The sequence below is a fragment of the Felis catus genome, chromosome E1, assembly GCF_018350175.1.
Source record: "Felis catus isolate Fca126 chromosome E1, F.catus_Fca126_mat1.0, whole genome shotgun sequence".
NCBI classification, from domain to species: Eukaryota; Metazoa; Chordata; class Mammalia; order Carnivora; family Felidae; genus Felis; species Felis catus.
In genome coordinates, this window is record NC_058381.1 from 47,805,590 (window position 1) to 47,829,856 (window position 24,267).

At 45.7% G+C, this 24,267-nt stretch overlaps 1 protein-coding gene across 9 annotated transcripts in view; it reads right to left on the reverse strand.

Annotated features, from left to right (window-relative positions):
- PITPNC1 (phosphatidylinositol transfer protein cytoplasmic 1) overlaps nucleotides 1-24,267 on the reverse strand; it is a 275,970-nt gene that overhangs the window by 177,597 nt on the left and 74,106 nt on the right. The window contains exon 1 of one of the 9 annotated variants that reach the window (XM_019818127.3): nucleotides 12,737-13,648. The exons of the other annotated variants lie outside the window; for them this stretch is intronic. Within the exon in view, the coding sequence (XP_019673686.1) occupies nucleotides 12,737-12,769 (33 nt within the window). The 5' untranslated portion in view covers nucleotides 12,770-13,648. Of the gene's footprint in view, nucleotides 1-12,736; nucleotides 13,649-24,267 lie in introns of those variants that run through there. 9 annotated transcript variants of the gene reach the window in all.

The following is a 24,267-nucleotide window of genomic DNA, read 5'->3' on the forward strand; positions in this document are numbered from 1 at the left end:
GGGGCTGTAATTTTAGACAGATGTTAGTGAACTTGGGGATTCCTGGTGTGTGGACGTGTGCCTCCAACCCCAGATGGCAGGGAAAAGAGCCAGGACTCCTCACCCAGATGACCCAGAAAACGTTTCTTAATGAATCGTCCAGCGTGACTCACGCTGGCTCCCACATCTGGCAGATCTGGGTTACATCACTCACGGTCCTCAGTGTCCTGCGGGTTCCTGGGAACATGCCGCCCAGAGTCAAGTGCACCAGCTGCAGCGGCCGGCTGTATTCACACGCCTCTCTGCGTCATCCTGACGGCCACACGCTATGGGGCGGTTCCAGAGAAGGTGCCACCCCCCCCACCCCCACCCCAAGAGGCCACCTCCTCTTACTTTCCCATGGGCCTAAGAAGTCACCATGGAAGAAAAATTCCATGTCCGGAGGTGTCCAGGACAGAAGTACATTCTCTGCTTTTCTACACTAACATCTCCGGCACCGTATCCCAACTGCATTAGCTTGTGTTAATCTGGAGAAGGGAAAAAAAAAAAAAAAAAAAAAAAACCAACACACACACATAAAAACTTGGGCCATCCATATTCCTCGAATAGGCTCAGAGGAGGGGAAAAACAAACTGTACAGTATAAGCTTTGAAAGGATTCAGAAGATCTATGATAAACAGCTCATGGCAAGAGGCAAGGAGGTGACAATTTTCAGGGGGACAGGGACCTCTGGCACTCTGTTCCACTAGACCAAGTCCTGCTATGTTCCCTCTATCACTTAAAACGTCCCCAACACTCTCTAACAATCTGCCTGGCACCACATTCCTGCTTTATTAACTACGTATCCTGCGAGATCTTTATTTTGCATCCTTTTATTTACTGATCAGAACTGCCCTGAAGGCTGCTTCTGGGGCACCAGATCTCCCAGTAGCGCCCTATGGGGAAGTTCTTCATCCTCCTACTCATTACTAGAACATGACACCGTTCACATTCATGAACTACAAGCCTCCCTTGTTCCACATCAATCCCCCCTGCTCATTCAGAGCATGTTAGAGCTGGAGGGGATATCTACTTTTAATCATTAATTTCATTCTTTATGGATCAGATGCTGATCCATATTCTAATTTTGAAGACAAGACCAAAAAAAAAAAAGGGGGGGGGGGGGAGAAGAAGAAAAGGCTATGATTCTGACAAGTAAAGTAATTTATCATCCCTGGATAGATAATGACATACACGAGTATGACCCAGGTCTCCTCATTCTTGGATTCAAAATTACATCATGCAGCCTCATGAATTTAAACAAGCAAAAAAGTCAATTAGAAGACTTTCAAGTTGGGGCTGAGATTTACAAATCTGTAGATACGGTCTAAAGAAATAATCAGAGGGGACGCCTGGGTGGCTCAGCTGGTTGGGCGTCCCACTTCGGCTCAGGTCATGATCTCACAGTTCATGGGTTTGAGCCCCTATCGGGCTCTGTGCTGACAGCTCAGAGCCTGGAGCTCTGATTCCGCTTTGGATTCTGTGTCTCCCTCTCTCCCTGCCCCTTTCCCGTTCACACTTTGTCTCACTTTGTCTCTCTCTCTCTCAAAAATAAATAAAGATTAAAAAAAATTTTTTTTACAAGAAAGAACCAGAAAGAAGACATAAAGAGAGGGGTGAAGAAAACATTTATTTACGTGTGGTCATTTTCCTGGGTGCACATTAGACTTGCCTGCAGGCCTTCCAACCCCCACGCCCAGGCCAGGCCTCAAAGCAAATGAACTCAGAGTCTCTGGACGTAGGGTTTAGTTGTCAGCACGAAACCAGGTGACTCCAACGTGCAGCACCACTGATTTACTGGAGTTTAGGCTAAAACAGATGTGCAGACACCATAACCAGAGTTCTCAAAAGAAGAAAAAGGAAAGAAAAGAGGAAGAAAAGGAGGCAGGAGGAGTCATTTGTATGACTTCAATTTACTTTGTTCATCTCTCTGTGCTTTAGCGGGGTAATCAGATGTAGGGTCAAACTGAGAAGGTCTACACCGGCAATCTCAGTCCAAACAAGGCCAGCTTCCCCCACCAAGCTGATTACCACTGAGGCATGTAGGCAACAGGCGAGGGGAGAAGGAAACGGAGCAAGCAATCAAGTCCTGTCCTCTGAGGGTAGTCACACACTGTCATTATACTGTCTTTCTCTGTTTTCTTTTCTTTTTTCTTTTTTTAAGGAGTCCATTGCCTATGACCTGGCAATTCCATTTATGGGCGCATATCCAAAAGAATGGAAAGCAGGGACCCAAAGAAATATCTGTATGCCCACGTTCACAGCAACGTAATTCACAACAGCCAACAGGAGGAAGCAATCTATCTACCTGTGCACAGATGAATGGATAAACAAAATGTGGTATATCCATACGATGGAATATTATTTGGCCTGGAAAAGGCAGGGTATTCTGACGCAGGCTCCAACGTGGATGAACCTCGAAGACGTCATGCTGAGTGAAATAAGCCGGCCACAAGGGTCCATACTGCACGTACATAAGGTACTTCGAAGAGTCCCATTCATAGAGACAGAAAGGGGTATGGTGGCTGCTGGGGGGCTGGGGAGAGGGGAAATGGAGAGTTAGTGTTCAATGGGTACAGGATTATTAATGCTCCAGATAGTAGCAGTAGCAATAGAACAAAATGGATGTACTTAATGCCACTGAAATGTACTTTTTTGAGAGAGAGAGAGAGAGAGAGAGAGAGAGTGCATGCATGCATGCAAGTAGGGGTAGAGGGGGGGAGAGAGAATTTTAAGCGTGGAGCCTGATGGAGGACTCAATCTCATGACCACGATATCATCATGACCTGTGCCTAAATCAAGAGTCAGACGCTTAACTGACTGAGCCACCCACGTGTCCTGAAATGTACCTTTAAAAATAGTTAAGGGGGTATATTTTGTTATGCGTATTTTAACACATATTCAAAAATTAAAAAAAAAAAAAAAAAAGCCCATGTCATGTCCCTCATTTACTTCTCTCTGGGGTTCACAGCAGTTGCTAAAGACAAAATCCCAAAGGCAGAGATATCGTCTGTTAAACTGCGAAGCCTGAGGTCGGTGTCCGACATACCCCAGGCCCCTGGAATCTATCTGGCAGGCCTGGCTGACTCAACAAAGAGTTATAAAGCCTCGCAAATCCCCCAGGGCACGTGGAGGCAAGGCTGGCAGGCCTTGCGTTCCATGTTATGTAACAAGCAGGTTGCCAACTTTCAAACAACACGAGGTGAATTCCGATGTGCTCCACGTCTGGGATCAGCCAACTGGTGATTAATTCCCAAATAACTCCATATGGGGCCTAGTCCTAATTCCCAGATGCAGTAGTCCCACCTCATTTGTGAGTTGAGAAATCTCAGGCCTTCTCTTGGATAGGGATCCACTCGAACGTATTTTGAAAGAGGGGCTTATCTTTCTTTTCCCTCCTTTCTGCTCAGTATTCTAGAGGCAAAGAAAAACCCCAGCAAGGAGAAAACGCCTCTAGCGACTGCTCGGAGCTGCCTGGCAATCCGAAGCTTTCAAGCGAGTAAGGTTTCTCCTTTACGGACATCCCTGAAACGGGCAGAAGAAAAACATGGCAGGTGTTCTCTGGTCAGTGATCCTAACTCATTCCCTCAATCAGCAGTCTGTGATGATCCTATACAGGGAATGACATATGAAGATGTTTTCTAGGGGAAGGCACGTCAGCCCTAGAGGCCGGTCACCAAGCACATGTGTCTGAGCTCTGGCCAGGTGTCTAAATAAACCCGGGGCCCCACAACAGCTCTCCCACTCGGCCGAGAAAGTCTGTCCCAATGATTCACCATGAAGCCCAAAGTTTAGCAGCTGGAAGAATGTACACTTTCCTCTTTCTTAAGAGTTTGCAAATTAACAGTTCTGCCAGAAGCCAATCATTCAATGGGAGTTGGATTAAGTCCTTGGACACCCTTCCACTGAGCTCAGACAGACACAGGAAAACACTCACTGGCTTCTTTGGCATAAAGTTCTGCAAAATAAAAGAAATTTCTCTAAATTTGAGCAATAACAGAAAAGGCGGGAGGCTCTTGTTCGTGGAGGGAAAGGGAAATCTACCTTGAATGGTGTGACTCATGTGTTCTGAGGTCTAACCTGTGCTCGTATACGTTTTTTTCTATGTAGGTATTTAGGAATACATGCCACAGTACTCTTTAATATACAACATACAACTTTGGGGACTCTGGATGAGAGCCTGAAGGGTGAGGGTTTCCTGCCTCTGAATCGCCACCACCTTCCCTGCTCCTAAAGCACAGACACCTGTCAGTCAGACTACTATAGTCCTCGTTACATGTCTGGATTCAAAATGCTATGTCCCTGCCTCTCCCTACTCTCGTGTTTGCCCCTATCTGATTGTCCTCAGGTGGAAAAGAGAAGACCCCCTCGCTCACAGTTGCCACTCATGCTTCATGATTTCTACAAGGCTCTCTGGAGTCTATGGATCCACGAAGTTCACGAAGTTCATGGACAGCAGTATCCCAGTGGCACACTGGTAACCACCTCCGGTCAAAGTCATCTTCTCATAAAGTCTTGGGGCGCAGACATAAGGCTAGCAAACTACGTATGGCCACAGGGGGGAAAAAAAGGTGTGTTTTCCACCATTACTTCCTTCAAGGCATGCCAAGCACCATATGTAAGTTAATAATAGTCTATCCCTTCCTTTGCCCTTAAGAGAGAATTCAGCTCATGCAGTCCCACCATGACTATATGTAAAGTGTTCATTATATACATAGCCCAACACGAAGATAATATACTACATTCCAAAACACTGCCAAGACTCTGAGAGCATCTTCCAGCACCCTGAAACAGCGGAGTGACCATAAATTACGTAAAAGGAGAAATTTCTTAGTACATTTCAGAAAAAAAAAAAAAATCAAAATAACCCCCAGCAACAGAATTTCATGGGTAAACAACTCTCGCATGTTCAAGTTTCAGCTTAATCAACTGTGACTCTTGATATTTTATTTAATACATCTAGGAAGCATCACCAAAAGAATAATTTTAATATCGCTTCCAAATTCAATTAGAAGAGTTACATTTTTATGACAGTGTAACATTTGCAGGGCCCTTCTCTCATACACAAGTTATTAAGTCCCCGCAGTCCCTTAATCCACACTGCAGACGAATCTAATGCATTTAAGCCGCCCTTGAGAAGCCATCCCTCAGCTCGTGGCTCGCCCAGCATGATAGCTTTCGCTTTTCTGACCTAAGAAGTCATTTTCTTTTCCCTCTTGACATCTTAAGAGTCATCTTTAATAATGTTTTTTTTTTTTTTTTTCCGTAGTTGCAATGTCTTTCAACTCCTGATGTTCCAGACTGACTTGGCAAGTCCATTCTTCTCTGATAGAAATACCCATCCGCTGAGGTAGAGTGCCAGCTCTACCCAAGCACGCCACCCAGCAGACACCCTGTTACAAAATCCACAAATCCAGATGAAAATCCGGACGCTTTCCAACACGCTCCACACATTTCCTACTTGTGCCCACGACAGATGCTCCCAGTAGCACAGCCACCGGGAAACTGACAAACACACACAGGATGCAGCCAAGGGGTTGGGAGTGGGGACCCTGTGACCACACTGCTAACTACTGAGAGAAGTCATGGGTCTCTCGGAGTCTCTGTTTCCCCGTTTGTAAGATGGGAAGACTAGTTGTAATCACCTGCATTGACACAATGTCCGAGAGTCAAAAGAAACCCTAGTACTTAGCATGACGTCTGAAGTTGCCATTAATTGTGAGCCTGCTTTCTTAGGGAATCGTTCTAATATTTTCATAGGTCCTGGGTCACCTCACTGGCTCACTCAGTGCAGTGTCCAGCTCTTGATCTTAGGGTCATGAGTTTGAGTCCCACATTGAATGTAGAGATTATACTTATTAAATAATCTTAAAAAAAATTTTTTTTGGGGGGGGGACACCTGGGTGGCTCAGTTGGTCGGGCGTCCGACTTCAGCTCAGGTCATGATCTCGCAGTCTATGGGTTCAAGCCCCGCATCGGGCTCTGTGCTGACAGCTCAGAGCCTGGAGCCTGCTTTGGATTCTGTGTCTCCCTCTCTCTGCCCCTTCCCTGCTCTCACTCTCTCTCTCAAAAAGTAAATAAACATTAAAAAAACAACAATAACAATACAATTTTGGTTTCACGGGTCCAGACTAATGGGCCAAGCAAGAACCACTAAGTCCTAAATTAGGGTTCCACCGCCTTAAATATTTTTTTTTCAGAACCAGGTCACATATAAATTAATAATGACAGCCGCCCCTAGAGAATTACACCGGCTTACGTGATGACTGAACTAAAGATGAATTCTTGGGTATAAAGTCAGGATGGTCCCAATTCAGAATAACAAAACGTGTCAACAGAGGCCTCTGTTTTTCATCTGGAAGACACTGGCTACAAATGACCTCAAGCTTAACAGAAATCTTAATTAGGCTTCGCTAGCAAGTAAGCATTAGCATGAGTTTCCAGGACTCTGACAGCAACCTTCTGAGGTGGGTGCGGTGCCCATAGCACGGGTAAGAAAACGGGATAAAGAAACCGGTTAATAGGGATGAAGAGAGCATAGAGAGCATGGCTAATCCACGACAACCAACAGCGTCGGCGACATTATAAAACTTACTCCTCTTCAGCTATAAACCGGGCTGTGTTTTGAAAATTGAGATCAATATGCTTTTCAAGCAGAAAAAGCACAACGTAAAGTACCAAGTCCCCTCAGGCTACCTACCAATGCAGGCGGTTGGCCCCTCTCTGTAAACTTCCCATTCGCCCCTTCTGCTCTCAGCTGGGTGGGTGGGGGATGCGTGGACGGGCAGATGGACGTACAGCCTTTGAAATCGATAAAACCAGAAGTCATAAAACATCTCCCAAAACATTTGCAATGATTAAACCGGAATCATGTCCCCAAAGAGACAATCCATCTTAATGTTGACCAAAAGAACGTCAGTTAAGAAAATTATTTTACTGTACTCTTTTTCAGTTCTTTGATCACTTTATAATAAGGAAATATTTTATTTTTGTTGTCACTGGGCGAGTGCCACTCTCAGAGCTCTGAATAAGAGTTTAAAAAAGACAGGGGTGCCTGGGTGGCTCACTTGGTTAGGCGTCCAACTTCGGCTCAGGTCATGATCTCGCGGTTCATCATGAGTTCAAGCCCCACGTCAGGCTCCGTGCTGACTGTTCAGAGCCTGGAGCCTGCTTTGGATTCCGTGTCTTCTTTTCTCTCTGCCCCTGCCCTGCTCACACTCTGACTCTCTGTCTCTCTCAAAAATAATAAGACATTAAAAATATTTTTTTAAACATTAAAAAAAAAAACAAAACAGAGATGGCGCCCTCGCTCCCCCTTCATCTCATTCCTGGTCTACCACCCCATGAGTCAGGAGCTGTGAAAGTATCACCTGCACAAAACCACCAAAGCACCAAACGGTTCTTACTGTCCTCCCCTTCAACTACTTTCTTGCATCTTACGGACTGTCAGCGAAATATCAAATCACAGGTATCTGGATATCAGTGGGTTTTAGGGACTGTATTTGGGGCGGGTTAAAGAATGGGCCCCAGTCCTCCATTTGAGTTCTGGAGGGTTTGTTTTGTTTTATTAGCTGGAACTCTGCAGACTTGAAAAATCTGATGCGAGGCAAAAGATATGCAAAATTTGATCCTATCGTGAAGAAGGTAACAGATCAGATGATTGCTAAAAGTCTATGAAAGACAGAAAAATTTCTAACCAAGGGGGAAAAAAACTAGTATGCTTGTGGTTTGTCTTCCAACTGGGTCTAGAAACACTTATTCAAGATAACCACGTTAAAAAGCTTTTATTAAAGTTTATTTATTTATTTTGAGAGAGAGAGAGAGCATATGCACGTGCAGGGGAGAGGCAGAGAGAAAGACAGAGAGAGAGAGAATCCCAAGCAGGCTCCGCACTGTCAGCTAGGAGCCATCTGTCAATGGCAGGGCTCGAACTCACGAACCATGAGATCGTGACCTGAGCTGAAATCAAGAGTTGGACGCTAAACTGACTGAGCCACCCAGGCGCCCCACATCAAAAAAACTTCAAAACCATACTTTCGTAAGTTTATTTTTAAAATAACTCCTACCAACGTGCGGCTCAAACTCACAACCTGTTGCCTCAAGAATCACATGCGTCACCAACTAAGCCAGCCAGGCGCCCCTTAATTAATTTTTCATTGCTGGACATTTGCTTTTTTTTTTCCTCCGGACCCTTTTTAAAATTCTGGTGTAAACAACACTGCAGAGAACATTATTATACATAAACTTTCACGTATCTGTCAGTTCGTTTTTTCCCCCTAGGTCTCTATTCTTGACATATCTTTGCAAACAAAGATGTTTCCTCTTTCTGGGTACGTATATTAAGTTTTTGTCTGATAGGTGTTTGCAAGGCTACATTATGTTTTTGGATGAATTCCCCTTCATGTTTTGACATCCACAGACAACTGGGAAACTAAACATGTTTCCAGCTCCCCGGTCGGCACCCAGGATGAATAAATAAATGACCCCCTACGAGTTGGTATCAGCCAAACTCCCCTTATTCAGTGTCGCCCTCGTTAGTGACATGAACAAAAGGAAAAGCAGTAGGAGACCTTGTTTCCTGCTGACAAACCTTGATCTACATCTGTGTTGCCAATTACTTGTTCAACAAACCTGTTACTTTTTTAGAAATAATAAATAATTCAGGGAAAGTCATTTTGAATCGTCTGACATCTGTTGCTTGTATGACTCTGAATTATTCATCAGTGAGCATAAACAGTATTAATTAAAGAAAAGTACTGGAGAAAACCACTGAAATAGAAATGAACATTGCAGAAGAAAATGCCTTTACTCAAAGCATACTCCCTTGTCATTGACAAATATCTCAAAGAACATAACGGTCCTTGGAATTTAAAGGGGCCGGCGGGCACACTTAGAAATCAGAAGGCAAGATAGAAGTAATGAACACTACTTTGTTTCCGAATTTATTTTTCTCTCTCCTTCAGGAAAAAAAAAAAAATCGCTCTCTTAGGTCTGCTCTCTCAACATTTTACCTCCTTGGTTTGGGGGACTTTTATTGTATTCCAGGGGAAAGAAAGTTTACTAAATGAGGTTCAAAAGAATCACAACAATAAGTACAGTAGTGGATCAAGTCACCTCGTGCTCATTTGTCAACTGAGATTTAAGTATATTAGTGGAAGAGCTGCTCCCCCACCCCCTCAAATTAAGGATGGCTCGATTAATCTGGCTGCCACCGCCTGATCATTTATTTCCATGACGACTTGGGCACTTCCTTTTGACACAGCGCTTTCTTGTGGTAAAAGAGCAAAAGAGAAAAACCTTAACAGCCCTGCTGGCCACATGGGTGGCCGTTGGCTAACTCTGCCCCAGTCTGTCTGTCGACTCAATTAGAGTGACATTAGATTCAGTAACACCCTCGGCAGTAGGAGACACTAGGGAGCATGCGTGTGTGTGTGTGTGTGTGTGTGTGTAGGAGAAGTGTGGGCACAAAGGAAAGGTGTTAAAAGTGTTTACGAAGCACTGTTGGTAAACAGATGCCTGGGAGAGGGGAGGCAGGGGTGTCTCTGTAACTGGTTTCTCAGGTGCCAGAAAAACAGGGCTCTCAGGCACAGCAAGGTTGGGGAGCCGCTGGGGGGGCGCTTGAACCGGGAGATTTGCACAGAAACCTATTCCTTTGTGTGGCTCCACTGAATTGCTGAGCAACCATTGCTAGACTCCCAGGTAACCAGGCCTGCTCCCTCCACTCCAGGACCGACTGCTGGGGTTGCTGTGGGCAACACAAGAGAAACACTGGGGAGGGCAGAGGGGCAGCACAGGACAGACAGGCGGGAGGAGGAAGAAGGATCGAGAAAAGGACTGAAGGAAAAGCCACAAGCCCCGCTTGGGGTCCTTTCAAAAGCCCTGAATTCGGAGGGATGGTAACCGACTGGCAATCACTGGCACTCGACTAATGAATGGCTTCTGTGCATAAATTAGCACTCCAGTCTCTCCAGATCAGATCTGCGGGAGACCTCCCAAAGCTTCCAGAAAGAGAGAGCCACAGCAACCCTCTTTCAGTGACACCCTTTGAAGGGATTTCACGAATGGGGACAAGCCTCCCTTGTTCCTCCAAGTTTGGTTTGTTCTGGTGGTTTTGTTCCTTTGCAGGAGGTACAGGAGATGGGGGGGGGGGGGGGAAGCTTGGAGAAGACGACAAAACAGCCCTGCCTGGCTTCGAATGGCCGTTCATCACAGAGGGCTTGTTGTCAAAGACGGCAGAGAAAAGAAGCCAAGGATCTCCGTTTCCCAAAAAAGGCTGAACAGGGACTTCAGTGTCTCTTTTAGGCACTACTCAAAATGAAACTACAGATTTAGAAAAGATCTCTCATATAGCATCGCGTTTTAAGAAACAAACTAAAAAAGATCTCTTTTAGAAAGACGATGGATGGATTCGTTGGATCAGAAGAGGGTTGCCCGGCCCAGAGGCCCCTCATCCGAACCCCAAGTCCGACCGGGATGAAGCCTGTTTGTAAGGTCAGATGCCTCCCAGATGCCCCCACAGCCTTAATTTCATTCAAATATTCAAACACCAACGTTTACATTTAGAAAAACAGAAACGAACAAAGAGGCGCTGCCTCCCTCCTTTTCAACACAGGCGGCTTCTAGGCTAGAGATCGAGGGAGAGTCTTGGGGAGCTGCACCCAGGTTCAACCTGTCCTCACGGGTTCAGCCGGCACTGACGCACCATCAGTCTCAACAGGAAGAGCCCAGAGGTCACCCACAGACTGGAGTCTGGGTTTGGCGATTACGCCGTGAGGCACCAGTGCTGTGAAACACACTCTAACGGCTAGCTGTGAGCAAGACCGGGTGGGGGTAGAAGAAGGGCCCCTGGGTTCTCTTGTGGCTTCGATCTGGGACGCCCACGGCACCCACCGAGCAGGCGGAAGCTGGGGCCCTTGACGAAGGCCACCCAAACCGTGAATGGTAAAGATGAAATGCAAACAGGTGTCCTCAGTGGGGATACCAACGGGCAGCTCAGTACACCCCCCTCTTCAGAGGCAACACGGTGTGCTTCCAAACTCCACCGTGCGCAGGGATCACCCGGGAACCTTGTTCCCATGCAGACCGATTCAGAAGGTCTGGGAGGGGAGCCTGAGAATCTGCATTTGTCACAAGGTTCCAAATGCAGACCACACGTTGAGGAAGAGCGGCGTGCCTGAATCACTGTGCTTCCAAAAGCGGAACCCGTGACCCAGGGCTTCTGCAGGGGAATTAAATCAGTACCGACGGCAGGGAGGCCAACCTCAGGGATGTTTTACGTTTTCCAGGTGATTCTTACGTGTGGTCAGGGCTGGGTATCCGCTGGTTGGACTCATTCTGGCTTTCATTTTTAACGGCATCTGTGGACCCAAGAAACCCAGTGTCTGGGAATCACGGTTTTGTATCCAAGAAGGGTTGCTGGCCGAAATGGATTGGTATAGACACAAACATACAGTATTTGAAAACACAACAAAGAGAGATATAATACGGTACTTATTTTTTACATGATAGTGTGTCAGTTTCTTTGATTAAAGTGAGGAGTTCATAGTGTCCCGGACCAATCAAATTCCACAAGCGTGGGCCACGTGCTAAGGCTCTGGAGGAGACTGTTGTAGTTAAGGGTCCTCCCTGCTGTTCTATTAACCCCCCCCAAGGCCAATGCCTTGGGACCGTAACTTTCTTAGATGACAACTGACTCATAAATGGATTCTAGGTCCCAATGGCATCCCAGCTAGTACCTTTAAGTACTGAGCATGGGTGGTTCAGTCTGTTAAGCCTCCACTCTTGATCTCAGTTCGTGAGATCGAGTCCCGACTCAGGCTCTGCACTGATAGCGTGGAGCTTACTTGGGATTATCTCTCTCTCTCTCTCTCTCTCTCTCTCTCTCTCTCTCCCAAAATAAATAAGTAAACTTAAAAAAAAAAGTTCTGAAATTTTTTCAAATATGGATTCCTGCCAACAACTAATAGCCCATGCAGGACCTGTAAAGCAAACTCACGGTCCCTTCCTTTCCACCCCTGTCCTATCCTTCTGATCCACAGCTCCAGGCTGCAAGGAAGGTACCCTGCAGCCAACTTTCCACTTTCTGGGCAACAAACAGAACTCCGAAGGGCATCAGTTCTGCCAGCTGCCAACAGATGGCATCAGCGGTCGCACAAGGTCGTTTGAGCCTTAGCCTTGGCTTGCTTCCTTAATCTCTGTCATCTTTGCTGTTGGAAATGCTGTTAAAAACTTACTGGAGGTGAAAAAAAAATTAGGCCAAAATGCAAGCCATCTTTGGATAATAAAATGAGAGCCACGGGGCGCCTGGGTGGCTCCGTCGGTTAAGCGTCCAACTTCGACTCAGGTCATGATCTTGTGGTTTGTGGGTTTGAGCCCCACATCAGGTGCTGTGCTGACAGCTCAAAGCCTGGAGCCTGCTTTGGATTCTGTGTCTCCCTCTCTCTCTCTCTCTTTTGGATTCTGCGTCTCCTTCTCTCTCTCCCTCTCTCTCTGCCCCTCCCTCGCTTGTGCGCTCTCTCAAAAATAAATAACAACATTAAAAAATAATAGTAATAAAAAATAATAATAATAATAAAAATAAAATTAGAGCCTTAAAGGAATTCAGAGTCCCTGACATCCCCAGCTCTCTTAAGAAACAACTGTACCAGCAACCAATGCGCACCCAGCTAGGTTAAGTGTCATGTTGGTTTTTAGAACAAACTGGCTTTTGGAAACTCACCTGTGAAACAGCTTCTATGTCCCCATGTGACATAACAACGAAGTTGCTTCTCTAGGCCCACATAGAAACCACAGAGAAAGCAAAACAACCCTCCACCGTGAAGCAAAACTCTAACCGCAACAACGCTTTTCAGAAGCAAAGACGCTCTGAGAAACAGAACTGTGTTTCCTCTTGATTCATCTGGCTTGTGTGCTCAGAACACCCACTATCCCCAAGGAAACAGGGCCCCGCTTCACCAATGGCAACAAAGCCGAGCGTTCCAGCTGGGACAGCTCAGTTCTTTCTGCGGGAACTTAGAGGTGAATGCCTCGTCTTAGTCTTTCGAAGGTTAAGATCAGGAATCCTGTGGGTTGCCAGACTTCTGTGTAAGTTATTTTACATCAGAGGTTCTTAGCCAGGGGTGATGTTGCTGTCCAGGGGACCGCTGGTGGCACTGAAGACATTTTGGTGGTCACACTGGGGGAGGAAGCAAGGATGCTGCTGGCATCCTGTGGGCACAGGACAACCCCCACAACGAAGAATGATCCAGTCCGACTGTCAAGAGTGGAGCGGTTGAGAAACCCTTCTCTGGAGGCCAAGAATTGGGGCCAAGAAAATTTAAATTCCAAAAGTCAGTTTCCCAATTGACTGAGAAGACAAAAGCTAATTAATGGGAACTCCCTCCTGACGTCAAAATTGGCCGTCCAGTCTTTCCTGGTCCCTGTTTTTGAGAACAGAGTGTCCCTCATTTTCACCAAGGCCTCCCCTCTGAATGTCATCATTGCTGACCTTCTCAGGAACTTCGCTCCATCCCCCATGTGCTCTTGATCCGCACTGACACTCTTACCACCTCCCTCCACCTGATTCAAAGAGGCTGTTTTCCTATTTCAAAAACATCTCTCAGAGGGCACCTGGGTGGCTCAGTCCGGTTGAGTGTCCGACTCTCGATCTTGGGGCCATTGAGTTTGAAACCCACACTGAGTGTAGACATACCTTAAAAATAAAATATTTAAAATAAAAAAAAGCTCTTGGGGAACCCTCTTGCACTGTCGCTGGGAATGCAAACTGGTGCAGCCACTGTGGAAAACAGTGTGGAGGTTCCTCAAAAAATTAAAAATAGAGCTGCCCTATGACCCAGCAATTGCACTACTAGGTTTTTATCCAAAGGACACAAAAATGCTGATTCGAAAGGGCACATGCACCCCACTGTTTACAGCAGCATTATCGATAATAGCCAAATTATGGAAAGAGCCCAAATGTCCATCAACTGATGAGTGGATTAAGAAAAAGTGGGATGTATCCACAATGCAATACTATGTGGCAATGAAAAAGAATGAAATTTTGCCCCTTGCAACAAGGTAGATGGAACTGGAGGTTATTATGCTAAGCAAAATAAGTCAGAGAAAGATACTGTGATCTCACTCATACGTGGAATCTGAAAAACTTAACATGTTCACAGGGGAAGGGAAGGAAATGTAAGATAAAAATCGAGAGGGAGGCAAACCATAAGAGACTCGTAAATACAGAGAACAAACGGAGGGTTGATGGGGGTGGGGAACTGAGGGGTAGGGAAAATGGGTGATGGGCATTAGGGAGGGCACTTGTCGGGATGAGCCCTGCATGTTATATGTAAGTGATGAATCACTGGTTTCAACTCTTGAAGCCAAGACTACACTGTATACTAACTAACTTGAGAATAATTTAAAACACACACACACACACACACACACACACACACACAAACTCTCACCCAAAGAATGAAATAAATATCCGTGAGTCCTTACTGATACAAACAAATGAATCGATAAACTAATAAATAAATAAATAAATAAATAAATAAATAAATAAATAAATAAATAAATGGAAGAGAAGGGACACGTCTTCCTTACAGAGGAATTCCAAACAATAAATACAGAAGGAAGGAGAGAAAACAGAAAATCTCTAGAATGCCAGCCACAGTAATCATAGCTGCAGGATCTCCTGGTGAATGTTCAAGGTTTTTAAAGGGGAACTAGGATACGTGCAGAGCCTGAATCTTTCTGAAAGTATTTATTAATTACTGTGGTGGTTTCAGCACATCTGAACCTTTCTTTGATAGCCTCCCCTTAGGGGGTAGAGCTTACTGCCCCTCCCCCTTGTGTGCTGGGTTTAATGGCTCACTTCTTTTTTTTTTTTTTAATTTTTTTTTTCAACATTTATTTTTTTGGGGACAGAGAGAGACAGAGTATGAACGGGGGAGGGGCAGAGAGAGAGGGAGACACAGAATCGGAAACAGGCTCCAGGCTCTGAGCCATCAGCCCAGAGCCTGACACGGGGCTCGAACTCACGGACCGCGAGATGGTGACCTGGCTGAAGTCTGACGCTCAACCGACTGCGCCACCCAGGCGCCCCGTAATGGCTCACTTCTAATGGATAGAGTATGTCCTAAAGACAGCTTTCTAGAACGTCAGGCTGACCTCTTTAGGGGTTTTATTCTAAAGTCACGGAGACCTTAGGTCAAGGTTATGGACACAATACCCAAATGCAACATGCACCCGGGTGTGGCTGGTAAGCACCTTTGTTGTTTTTTTATGATTTTGAATTTTCCATCAAGATACAGATGGGGCGGAGGGGGCGGGGTGCCTGGCTGGCTCAGTGGGTACAATCATCGGATTCTTGATCCTAGGGTCATGAGTTCAAGCCCACGCGGTGGGTGGAGCCTACTTAAAAAAAAAAAAAAAGATACACAGCTTGGTGTTTACCCCTTAGTGACAATAACCTGCGGAGCAAATATATTTGGGGTGCAGGCAAGGCAAATCTATCAGACCCCTAAAGGGATTTGAGGGTTTAGCAAAAGAACAATACTGGCTTCCAGAATCCAGAATTTTGCAACAGCCCTTCAATCCTGGAGAAATCACAGAGCAAGGACACTTCAAAAGCATGGCTGACTGCACCCATTTAATTAACACCCCATTCACAACTGACCCCTCTCTCACCATTCCACACCCTCCTCATCCCGTCTTGTGTCAGGGCAAGACATTTGAGTTGGTGGGGGGGAAAGGAGGGGAATTTCTTGGATGCCTCAGAGCCCTTTTAGCCTGTTCACAGGAGAAAAATACTTACCTTCTACTAAAAATAGGTTGGTTGTGAACCGCCTGGGTGGCTCAGTCGGTTAAGCATCTGACTCTTGATTTCGGCTCAGGTCATGATCTCACGGTTTGTGGGTTCGAGCCCCACATCAGGCTCTACACTCACAGTGTGGAGCCTGCTTGGGATTCTCTCTCTTTCCCTTTCTCTACCCCTCCCCTGCTCATGCTCTCTAACTCTCTCAAAATAGATAAACTTAAAAAATAAAAATAAAAATAAATAAAAGCAGATTGGTTGCTGGGTTGTTTGAGGCAGAAAATTAACACTCCCTTCTGAGGCCTATTTAGTTGACTCTGGTACAATGTGGTTGAAAGACAGATCAAGAGTAAAGCGTCCGTCTTCTACCACCCAGCGCCAGGGCCCCCCACTCCTCCCCAAGCCAGAGAACCCCCAGTGGGATTCAGCTCAAGCCACAGGTGCAGAAGACACAGGCTTCTGACTTTTCTTCCCACTCTGTCCATGAGTGAAGTTTTTCCAGGGAGGAGGGGAGGACACTGAATTTGGAGGGCGGGGGGTGGGGGAGACTCTGAACAGGGACACTTGGAGGACAGGTAAATTATGTCAAAGGGGACGAGCTAGAAACAGGCCAAAGCCTGGCCCTGGTCTCTTTGCTGGGGAACGCCAGAGGGCCCTGCCTGGACCCCTTCAGCAGGGATGGCTGTTTTGAGTGTCACTGCTAAGGGGTCCCATCTGCCTCCTAGTCCATGAAATTGCCTTTTGCCTCTGGAAACCACTCCTCCTGGGAAGTTATACTTACGCTGAAGGAGGCCCACAACCTATCAATGGTTGACACGGGCGAGGGGCACAAAAGGTCGACCCTCGGGCGTTGGGGGAGACCAGCTCTGTAGCACAAGTCACGCTCCCAAATTCCCCAAGAACCTGGCTGAAGCTCGGCTTTCCCCCACCTGCCCTGCCACTCTCCCTACCTCACCCTCACACTATCCCTCAGCTCCCGGCACACAGCCTGACTGCTAAGCAACTCCTGATGCAAGACTCTGGGAGTTGAGCTTCTATGAAGTTTTGGGAGCATCTGGCAGATCCTGGACGAGAACTTCCAGCCCAAGGATTCCAGCACTCCCCCGAGAAGAACCGAGCAGAAGGGACTTAAGACCAAAGCCCAGTTGATGCCCTAACCACCAGAACCTCCTGGTTCTCCCTTATTCAGGTTGGAGAGAAAACATTAGAAGGAGGGGCTCTGCCACACCTGGGTGACAGACCTGTGTCCTAACAAGATTCTACAACAAAAGGCTGATTTTGCTAGTTCCTGGGCACCCTGTACCCAAGTTGGGAAAAACTCAACATTGGCAAGCCCAATCTCACTGATCACTTACAAAAAAAAAAAAATTTTTTAATGTTCATTTATTTTTGAGAGACAGACAGAGTGGAAGCAGGGGAGGGGCAAGGAGAGAGGGAGACCACAGAATCCGAAGCAGGCTCAGGGCTCCGAGCTGTCAGCACAGAGCCCGATGCGGGGCTCGAACTCACAAGCTGTGAGATCACGATCTGAGCCAAAGTCTGACGTTTAACTGACTGAGCCACCCAAGCGCCCCTCACTGATCTCTTATAAGGCAAAGAGTTATGCCTTTCATCAAGTCTTTTTCAACAAGGTACGTATGGGATTTCATAATGGTGTTACCATCATGGCAGACTCCGTCCTTGGTGCCTTTGAAGGCTATTTCCTAAATACTGGATCGGTTGGAAATCTTATCCTTTACACACACACTATTACCTTCCCTTCCTCCCTTTTCTTATTTCTCCTGGGACTTCTCAGGATCACCTCCCCAAGTCTTCATCTTTGGGTCAGCCTCTGGAGACCACTCTAAGACAGATGTATAGATCCAATAACATAAAATCTTAAAATCATAACATTTTTTTCCAAAGGGTACAGTCCCAGTGAACAGCCCAAGAATGCAAAGCATGCCTCTGTGATCTAACTAGGAGTAATGCTAAGTTAAAGTACTTGATTCTTGGGCAAAGTAGCTTAAGACCCAGGTTAACTGTAAAAAGACTAAAACTTGTAAAAGCCTAAACACTCCACACAACTCATAAGACTGTGCTTCTTGGGTACAAGTTTAAATTAGCTTTTTAAATTAGCTTTCATAAATCTTCGCCTAGTCCGTTATATTTCAGATGTTGAATTTAGAACAGCACTCAAAGATTTTTATGGGGCAAGTTTCACGGTTCCAATTCCAATTTACGATTCTTCCTTTACGGACTTCCTTTTGGAGTTCACCGGTATATGAGTCCTTGAGGACTAAAACACCAATGAATTAATCAAAGGAAAAATGTTCTGTTGCCCTCCCCCGTTTAGAAATTCGTTGAAATATAGATGAAGTTCCATCCTGAAGAGCAGAACGTTCTGAGAAAGCCATCAGCCTAAATGCCTTTATGAATAACTATGATGTTAGAAGCTCAAAGATTTTACATCTCGGCCACACGAATAATCAGACCACTAAGGAACACAGAGAAGAAAATGCACATAATGCAGGTCTATATATTTTCTTCTCTGCCTATATGAACGCCTAAGTTATCCTGTCATTTTTACCACCATATACACATTCAGGTACCTTCTCCTGGTATCTGTGGTGCTTCCTGACCCTAAGGGACGGACTTCTGTAAGCTGATTTTGCTTCCTCAGACCTCCAACTATGTGAAGCACAAACTAATCTCAGCATGAAGGCAACATCCTGCTTAACCTGTAAGAACTGGTAGTTTGGGCTCAGGGAAAGCTGAATCAATGTTGCCACAAATGCATACGATGGCAAAACATGCCACAAATTCAATTAAAAAGTGATTATTCAGTACGGCAGATACGTATTTAAACAAGAAAACTTGGGGCACCTGACTGGCTCAGTCGGTAGAGCATGTATGTGACTTTTGATCTTGGGGTTGTAGGTTCGAGCCCCACGCTGGATGCAGAGATTACTTAAAAATAAAATCTTTAAAAAAGAAAAAACGAGGGGCGCCTGGGTGGCTCAGTCTGTTAAACGTCCGACTTAGGCTCAGATTATGATCTCGCGGTTCATGGGTTCTAGCCCCGTGTCAGGCTCTGTGCTGTCAGCTGGAGCCTGAAGCCTGCTTCAGATTCTGTGCCTCCCTCTCTCTCTCTCTCTGCCCCTCCCCTGCTCACGCTGTCTCTCTCCTTCTCAAAAATAAACAAATATTTTAAAATTTTTTTAAAAAAAGAAAGAAAGAAAAAAGAAAACTAACACAAATCACACTTTCAACTCCCCCTAGCTGTCAATCAGAGGTACAAAGAGAGAACTGTCCAGCAATATTCATCCCCCTTAAGCTATTATAAACTGTTACTTGCTATGTAATAGTATTTAAAGTACAAATTACTACAGGATGCTTATCATTTTTAAAATAAAAAATGCTGGGGCACCTGAGTGGCTCAGTCAGTTAAGCATCTGACTTTTGGTTTCAGCTCAGGTCATGATCTCACATGCATTCAAGCCCTACTTTGGTCTCTGCACTGATGGTGCAAAGCCCGCTTGGGATTCTCTCTCTCCCTCTCTCTCTCTGCCTCTCCCCCGCTCACTCTCTTTCTCTCTCTCTCCCTCAAATAAATAAACTTTTAAAAAAACTTTAATTAAAAATGCCAAATACCATTAGTATATTACTGTACATACATGTGTGTATATATAAACACAATCTATGTATTTGTCTATATAGTTATTAACCCTTGAACAACACACGTTTGAACTGTGTAGATTCACTCAGATGCAGATTTTTTTCAATAAAATACGGTACAGAACTGTAAATGTATCTGCTCTTCCTTATGATTTTCTGAAGAACATTTTCTTTTCTCCATCCAAGTACTAACCAGGCCCGACCCTGCTTAGCTTCCGAGATCAGATGAGATCGGGCGCGTTCAGGGTGGTATGGCCGTAGACAACATTTTCCTTTCTCTAACTTACTTTATTGTAGGAACACAGTATATAGGTACATATAACATACAAAAGATGTGTCCGTCGGCTCTACGTTACAGTAAGGCTTCTGGCCAACAGTGGGCCGCTGGTAGTTAAGTTTTGCGGGAGTCAAAAGTTATATGTAGATTTCTACCTGTGTAGGATGTGGGGGGAGGAGGTCAATACCTCCTGACTCCTGCAATTGTCCAAGGGTCAACTGTAACTATTTAGTGGTCAAACTAGTCTTCACCCCCCACACCAAATTTGCCAGTTAGGAAATGTCATTACATGATATAAATCAATTCCCTGGCTCCACCCCATTGGCATAAAAGCAATCTTTTTTCCAGCACAATATGTATTTGGAAAGTGCCCACTATGGAGCAGTAGGCCACTATACCTTACTATACTAGATTACTATACCTTAAGCGCAAGACAGAAGAAAGAAAAGAAAAATCAGAGTTAAGCTCACTCTTTTTTTTTTTTTTAATTTTTTTTTTCAACGTTTTTATTTATTTTTGGGACAGAGAGAGACAGAGCATGAACGGGGGAGGGGCAGAGAGAGAGGGAGACGCAGAATCGGAAACAGGCTCCAGGCTCCGAGCCGTCGGCCCAGAGCCCGACGCGGGGCTCGAACTCACGGACCGCGAGATCGTGACCTGGCTGAAGTCGGACGCTTAACCGACTGCGCCACCCAGGCGCCCCTAAGCTCACTCTTTCCAACCCATAATACACAGAACTCTCTTTCTGATCAAAGAACCAAGCAAATGAACTTCAAAGATGAGAGCTACGAACAGCACAGGTTTTAAATTCACGAAGTGTGTCTGTCGTGCAGGCAAACCGAGCTCTGCCCAGAGTTCCCAGAGAAGCAGAGGAGAAGCCCTCCCAGGAAGGGTAACGGGTGACAGGCAGGTCGTCATCCTGGCCGCGCAACTGACTCGTTCTATGACAATGAACAAGCTATCGAATACTTGGCAGGGTTCAAATTCCTAGTCTACATAAAGTTAGAACAGTGAACGAAAAGATCTGAGGTCCATGCGAGTCGGAAATTTTTAAGATTTTAAAAACAACTGCTTCAATATCTGGGCATTGCTGAAGATGGAGGACACTGAGCCTGACTCCCAAGGCTGAACTGTGGTTGCTGAGAAGATTTCTGCTTCGTCACTCTCCAACACAGTGGGACGGGTTTGGAGAAAAACAGGAAACGCATGTCCTGCGTGATATGCATGTGGTCCCCTCAAGTGAAAAGAGACTCCCATTTCATTAGTTCCCACCAAATGTGCCATATCATCAACTAATACAGACCAGCCCTACTCAGGCACTGCTCCTACAGCTGTCTGTTATCCTGTGCTATTCTTTTTTTTTTTTTTTTTCAACGTTTTTTATTTATTTTTGGGACAGAGAGAGACAGAGCATGAACGGGGGAGGGGCAGAGAGAGAGGGAGACACAGAATCGGAAACAGGCTCCAGGCTCTGAGCCATCAGCCCAGAGCCTGACGCGGGGCTCGAACTCACGGACCGCGAGATCGTGACCTGGCTGAAGTCGGACGCTTAACCGACTGCGCCACCCAGGCGCCCCTATCCTGTGCTATTCTACTGAGCCTATTATTTCTTTGACTCAAATAGGAAGATTCTAGAAGCCTTTTCAAAATGGGAGTATAGAATACATTTTACTTCTAGTTTGAGTCATCCCAAGGGACCGGTGGAATTTATCCTTCTCATACAGTTGAAGGCAAAAGTCCTGAGCTCTCCAACACAAAGAAAGGCTAACCCAACCCCTGCGGCACAGTGCCCAGACTGGGAGAAAACCCCGCCACCTTAAACTGTTTACTCACCTCTAATCAACAATGGCAAGCCAGAGGCACACAGAGAAAGTATGGAAAATCAATGAGGCACTAACTTTGACAGACAATTTTGGGTGCAGTATACCTGTCACAGGTAATAAATCACTTCATTTAAGTTTATCTTTTTAGCAGTGCACAGAGGATTATACCCATATATCACTTCAACCTTTTTTCTGTCCTGTTGACAAAGGACAAATTGAGAAGGATGGTGGGAAAGCTGGGAGAAAGTAGGGAGGAAAACAGAGAGCTCTATTACTAGGCCCGTGCAGTAAAAGAAATAATGACAAGGGGCGCCTGGGTGGCTCAGTCGGTTGAGCGTCCGACTTCGGCTCAGGTCATGATCTCGCAGTTCGTGGGTTCGAGCCCCGCATCAGGCTCTGTGCTGACCGCTTGCTCAGAGCCTGGAGCCTGCTTCAGATTCTGTGTCTCCTACTCTCTGCCCCTCCCCCGTTCACGCTTTGTCTCACTCTGTTTCTCAAAAATAAATGTAAAAAATTTAAAAAAAAAATTAAAAAAAAAAAGAAATAATGACAAAACAATGTCATCATTTTTTTTAACGTTTTTAAAGTTTATTTATTTATTTTGAGAGAGGGCAAGCAGAGGTGGGGCAGAGAGAGAGGGAAAGAGAGAACCCCAAGCAGGCTCCACCACATCAGCACAGAGGCCAATGCAGGGTTCGATCTCATGAATGGTGAGATCATGACCTGAGCCAAAATCAAGAGTCAGACACTTGACCAACTTGGCCACCCAAGCACCCCCATTATCATTTTAATTTTTTTAGTGTTTATTTATTTTTGAGAGAGAGAGAGGAAGAGACAGAGCACAAGTGGGGGAGGGGCAGAGACAGAGAGAGAGAGAGAGAGAGAGAGAGAGAGAGAGAGTAGGACACAGAATCCAAACAGGCTCTAGGCTCTGAGCTGTCAAGCACAGATCCCAACGTGGAGCTCGAACCTGGGAATGGCAAGATTATGACCCAGGCCAAAGTCAGATGCTCAACCAACTGAGCCACCCAGGCACCCCCTCCCTCCCCATCCTCACTTTCTAAGTGTCAGTTCTATTTGTAAAATCTTAAAGGGCTTCGTGATTTACCAATGAAGTTACCACAGATTGGAAGATAAAGGTAATCTTTCCAAACCCTTCAAGATATACTATAGATCTACAGTCTCAACACAATCAAAGCCCGGGTTTTCTAATCATGAGTGAGTTTATGGGTTTCACTAATGACACTGCTTAGAAACTGGTGCCCAGAGAAGGCTTGAAGCATAGAGCTGAATGTGGCGGGGGGCGGGAGGCGGGGGGGGGGGGGGGGGGGGGGGGCCAGTCTGGGTGGCTCAGTTGATTAAGCGTGAGACTTCAGCTCAGGTCATGATCTCACGGTCCGTGAGTTTGAGCCCCGAGTCCAGCTCTGTGCTGATAGCTCAGAGCCTAGGGCCTGCTTCAGCTTCTCTGTCTCCCTCTCTGCCCCTCCCCACTCACGCTCTGTCTCTGTCTCCGAAAAATGAATAAACCTTAAAAAGTTAGGGGGAGGGGCGCCTGGGTGGCGCAGTCGGTTAAGCATCCGACTTCAGCCAGGTCACGATCTCGCGGTCCGTGAGTTCGAGCCCCGCGTCAGGCTCTGGGCTGATGGCTCAGAGCCTGGAGCCTGTTTCCGATTCTGTGTCTCCCTCTCTCTCTGCCCCTCCCCCGTTCATGCTCTGTCTCTCTCTGTCCCAAAAATAAATAAACGTTGAAAAAAAAATTTTTTTTTAATAAAAAAAAAAAAAGTTAGGGGGAAAAAAAAAGAACTAAATGTGGTAAATAGGGCTTCTGATTCAACAATATGGTGATAGGCTAAGATATGTGAAAAAACAAAAAACAACTTCTCGCTACCAACACATAGGAATGCTGGGTAAAATATGACCTGAAAAGGGGAAAAAGTGAGTGAAAGCAAGTGAGCTAATCCTAAGGCTGCTTTGGTAACTTACAGACTTGGATTTTAAAACCCAAGTGGACAAAGGAGATAAAACCTGGAGCTGCCATAAGCAGAGCTAGAACACCCTTCAGGAGAAGCAGAATCCTCCAAGGATTGCTTCCTCAGTGAAGATTAAGGGGGAAAACTCTTCCCCTGGGAAAAGGGTCCAAGACGACAATTTCATAGGTCCCTGGGCTCTAAAGGGAAAATGAAAACCAAACAAAACTCTCCCCTAAAAAATGGATATCCCAGATCCAAACCATGAGCATAATGATTGGAAAAATTCCAAACTAAGAAATTAGCAGAAACGATGGTCCCCAGCCAGGGATACTCATGGGATCTCTAGAACAATAATGCAAATTGTTCTGGAGAAGTCCCACTATCAGGCCACATGAGATCCCCACAGAAAAAAATAATCCCCACCTAAAACCAGCTTATAAGAAAATCTAAAATTATAAAATACCATGAGCAGAAAACAGCAAACACAACAAACAAGTCCAGGAACTTGGGATAATAAAATTAGAATTTGAAACAGAGAATACTAAGTATGTTTAAAACTATTAAAGACATGGGGCACCTGGATGGCTCAGTCAGTTGAACGTCCAACTCTTGATTTCTACTCAGATCATGATTCCAGGGTCGTGGGATCGAGCCCTATATCAGACTCCACACTGAGTGTGGAGACTGCTTAAGATTCTTCTCTCTCCCTCTGCCCCTCCCCAA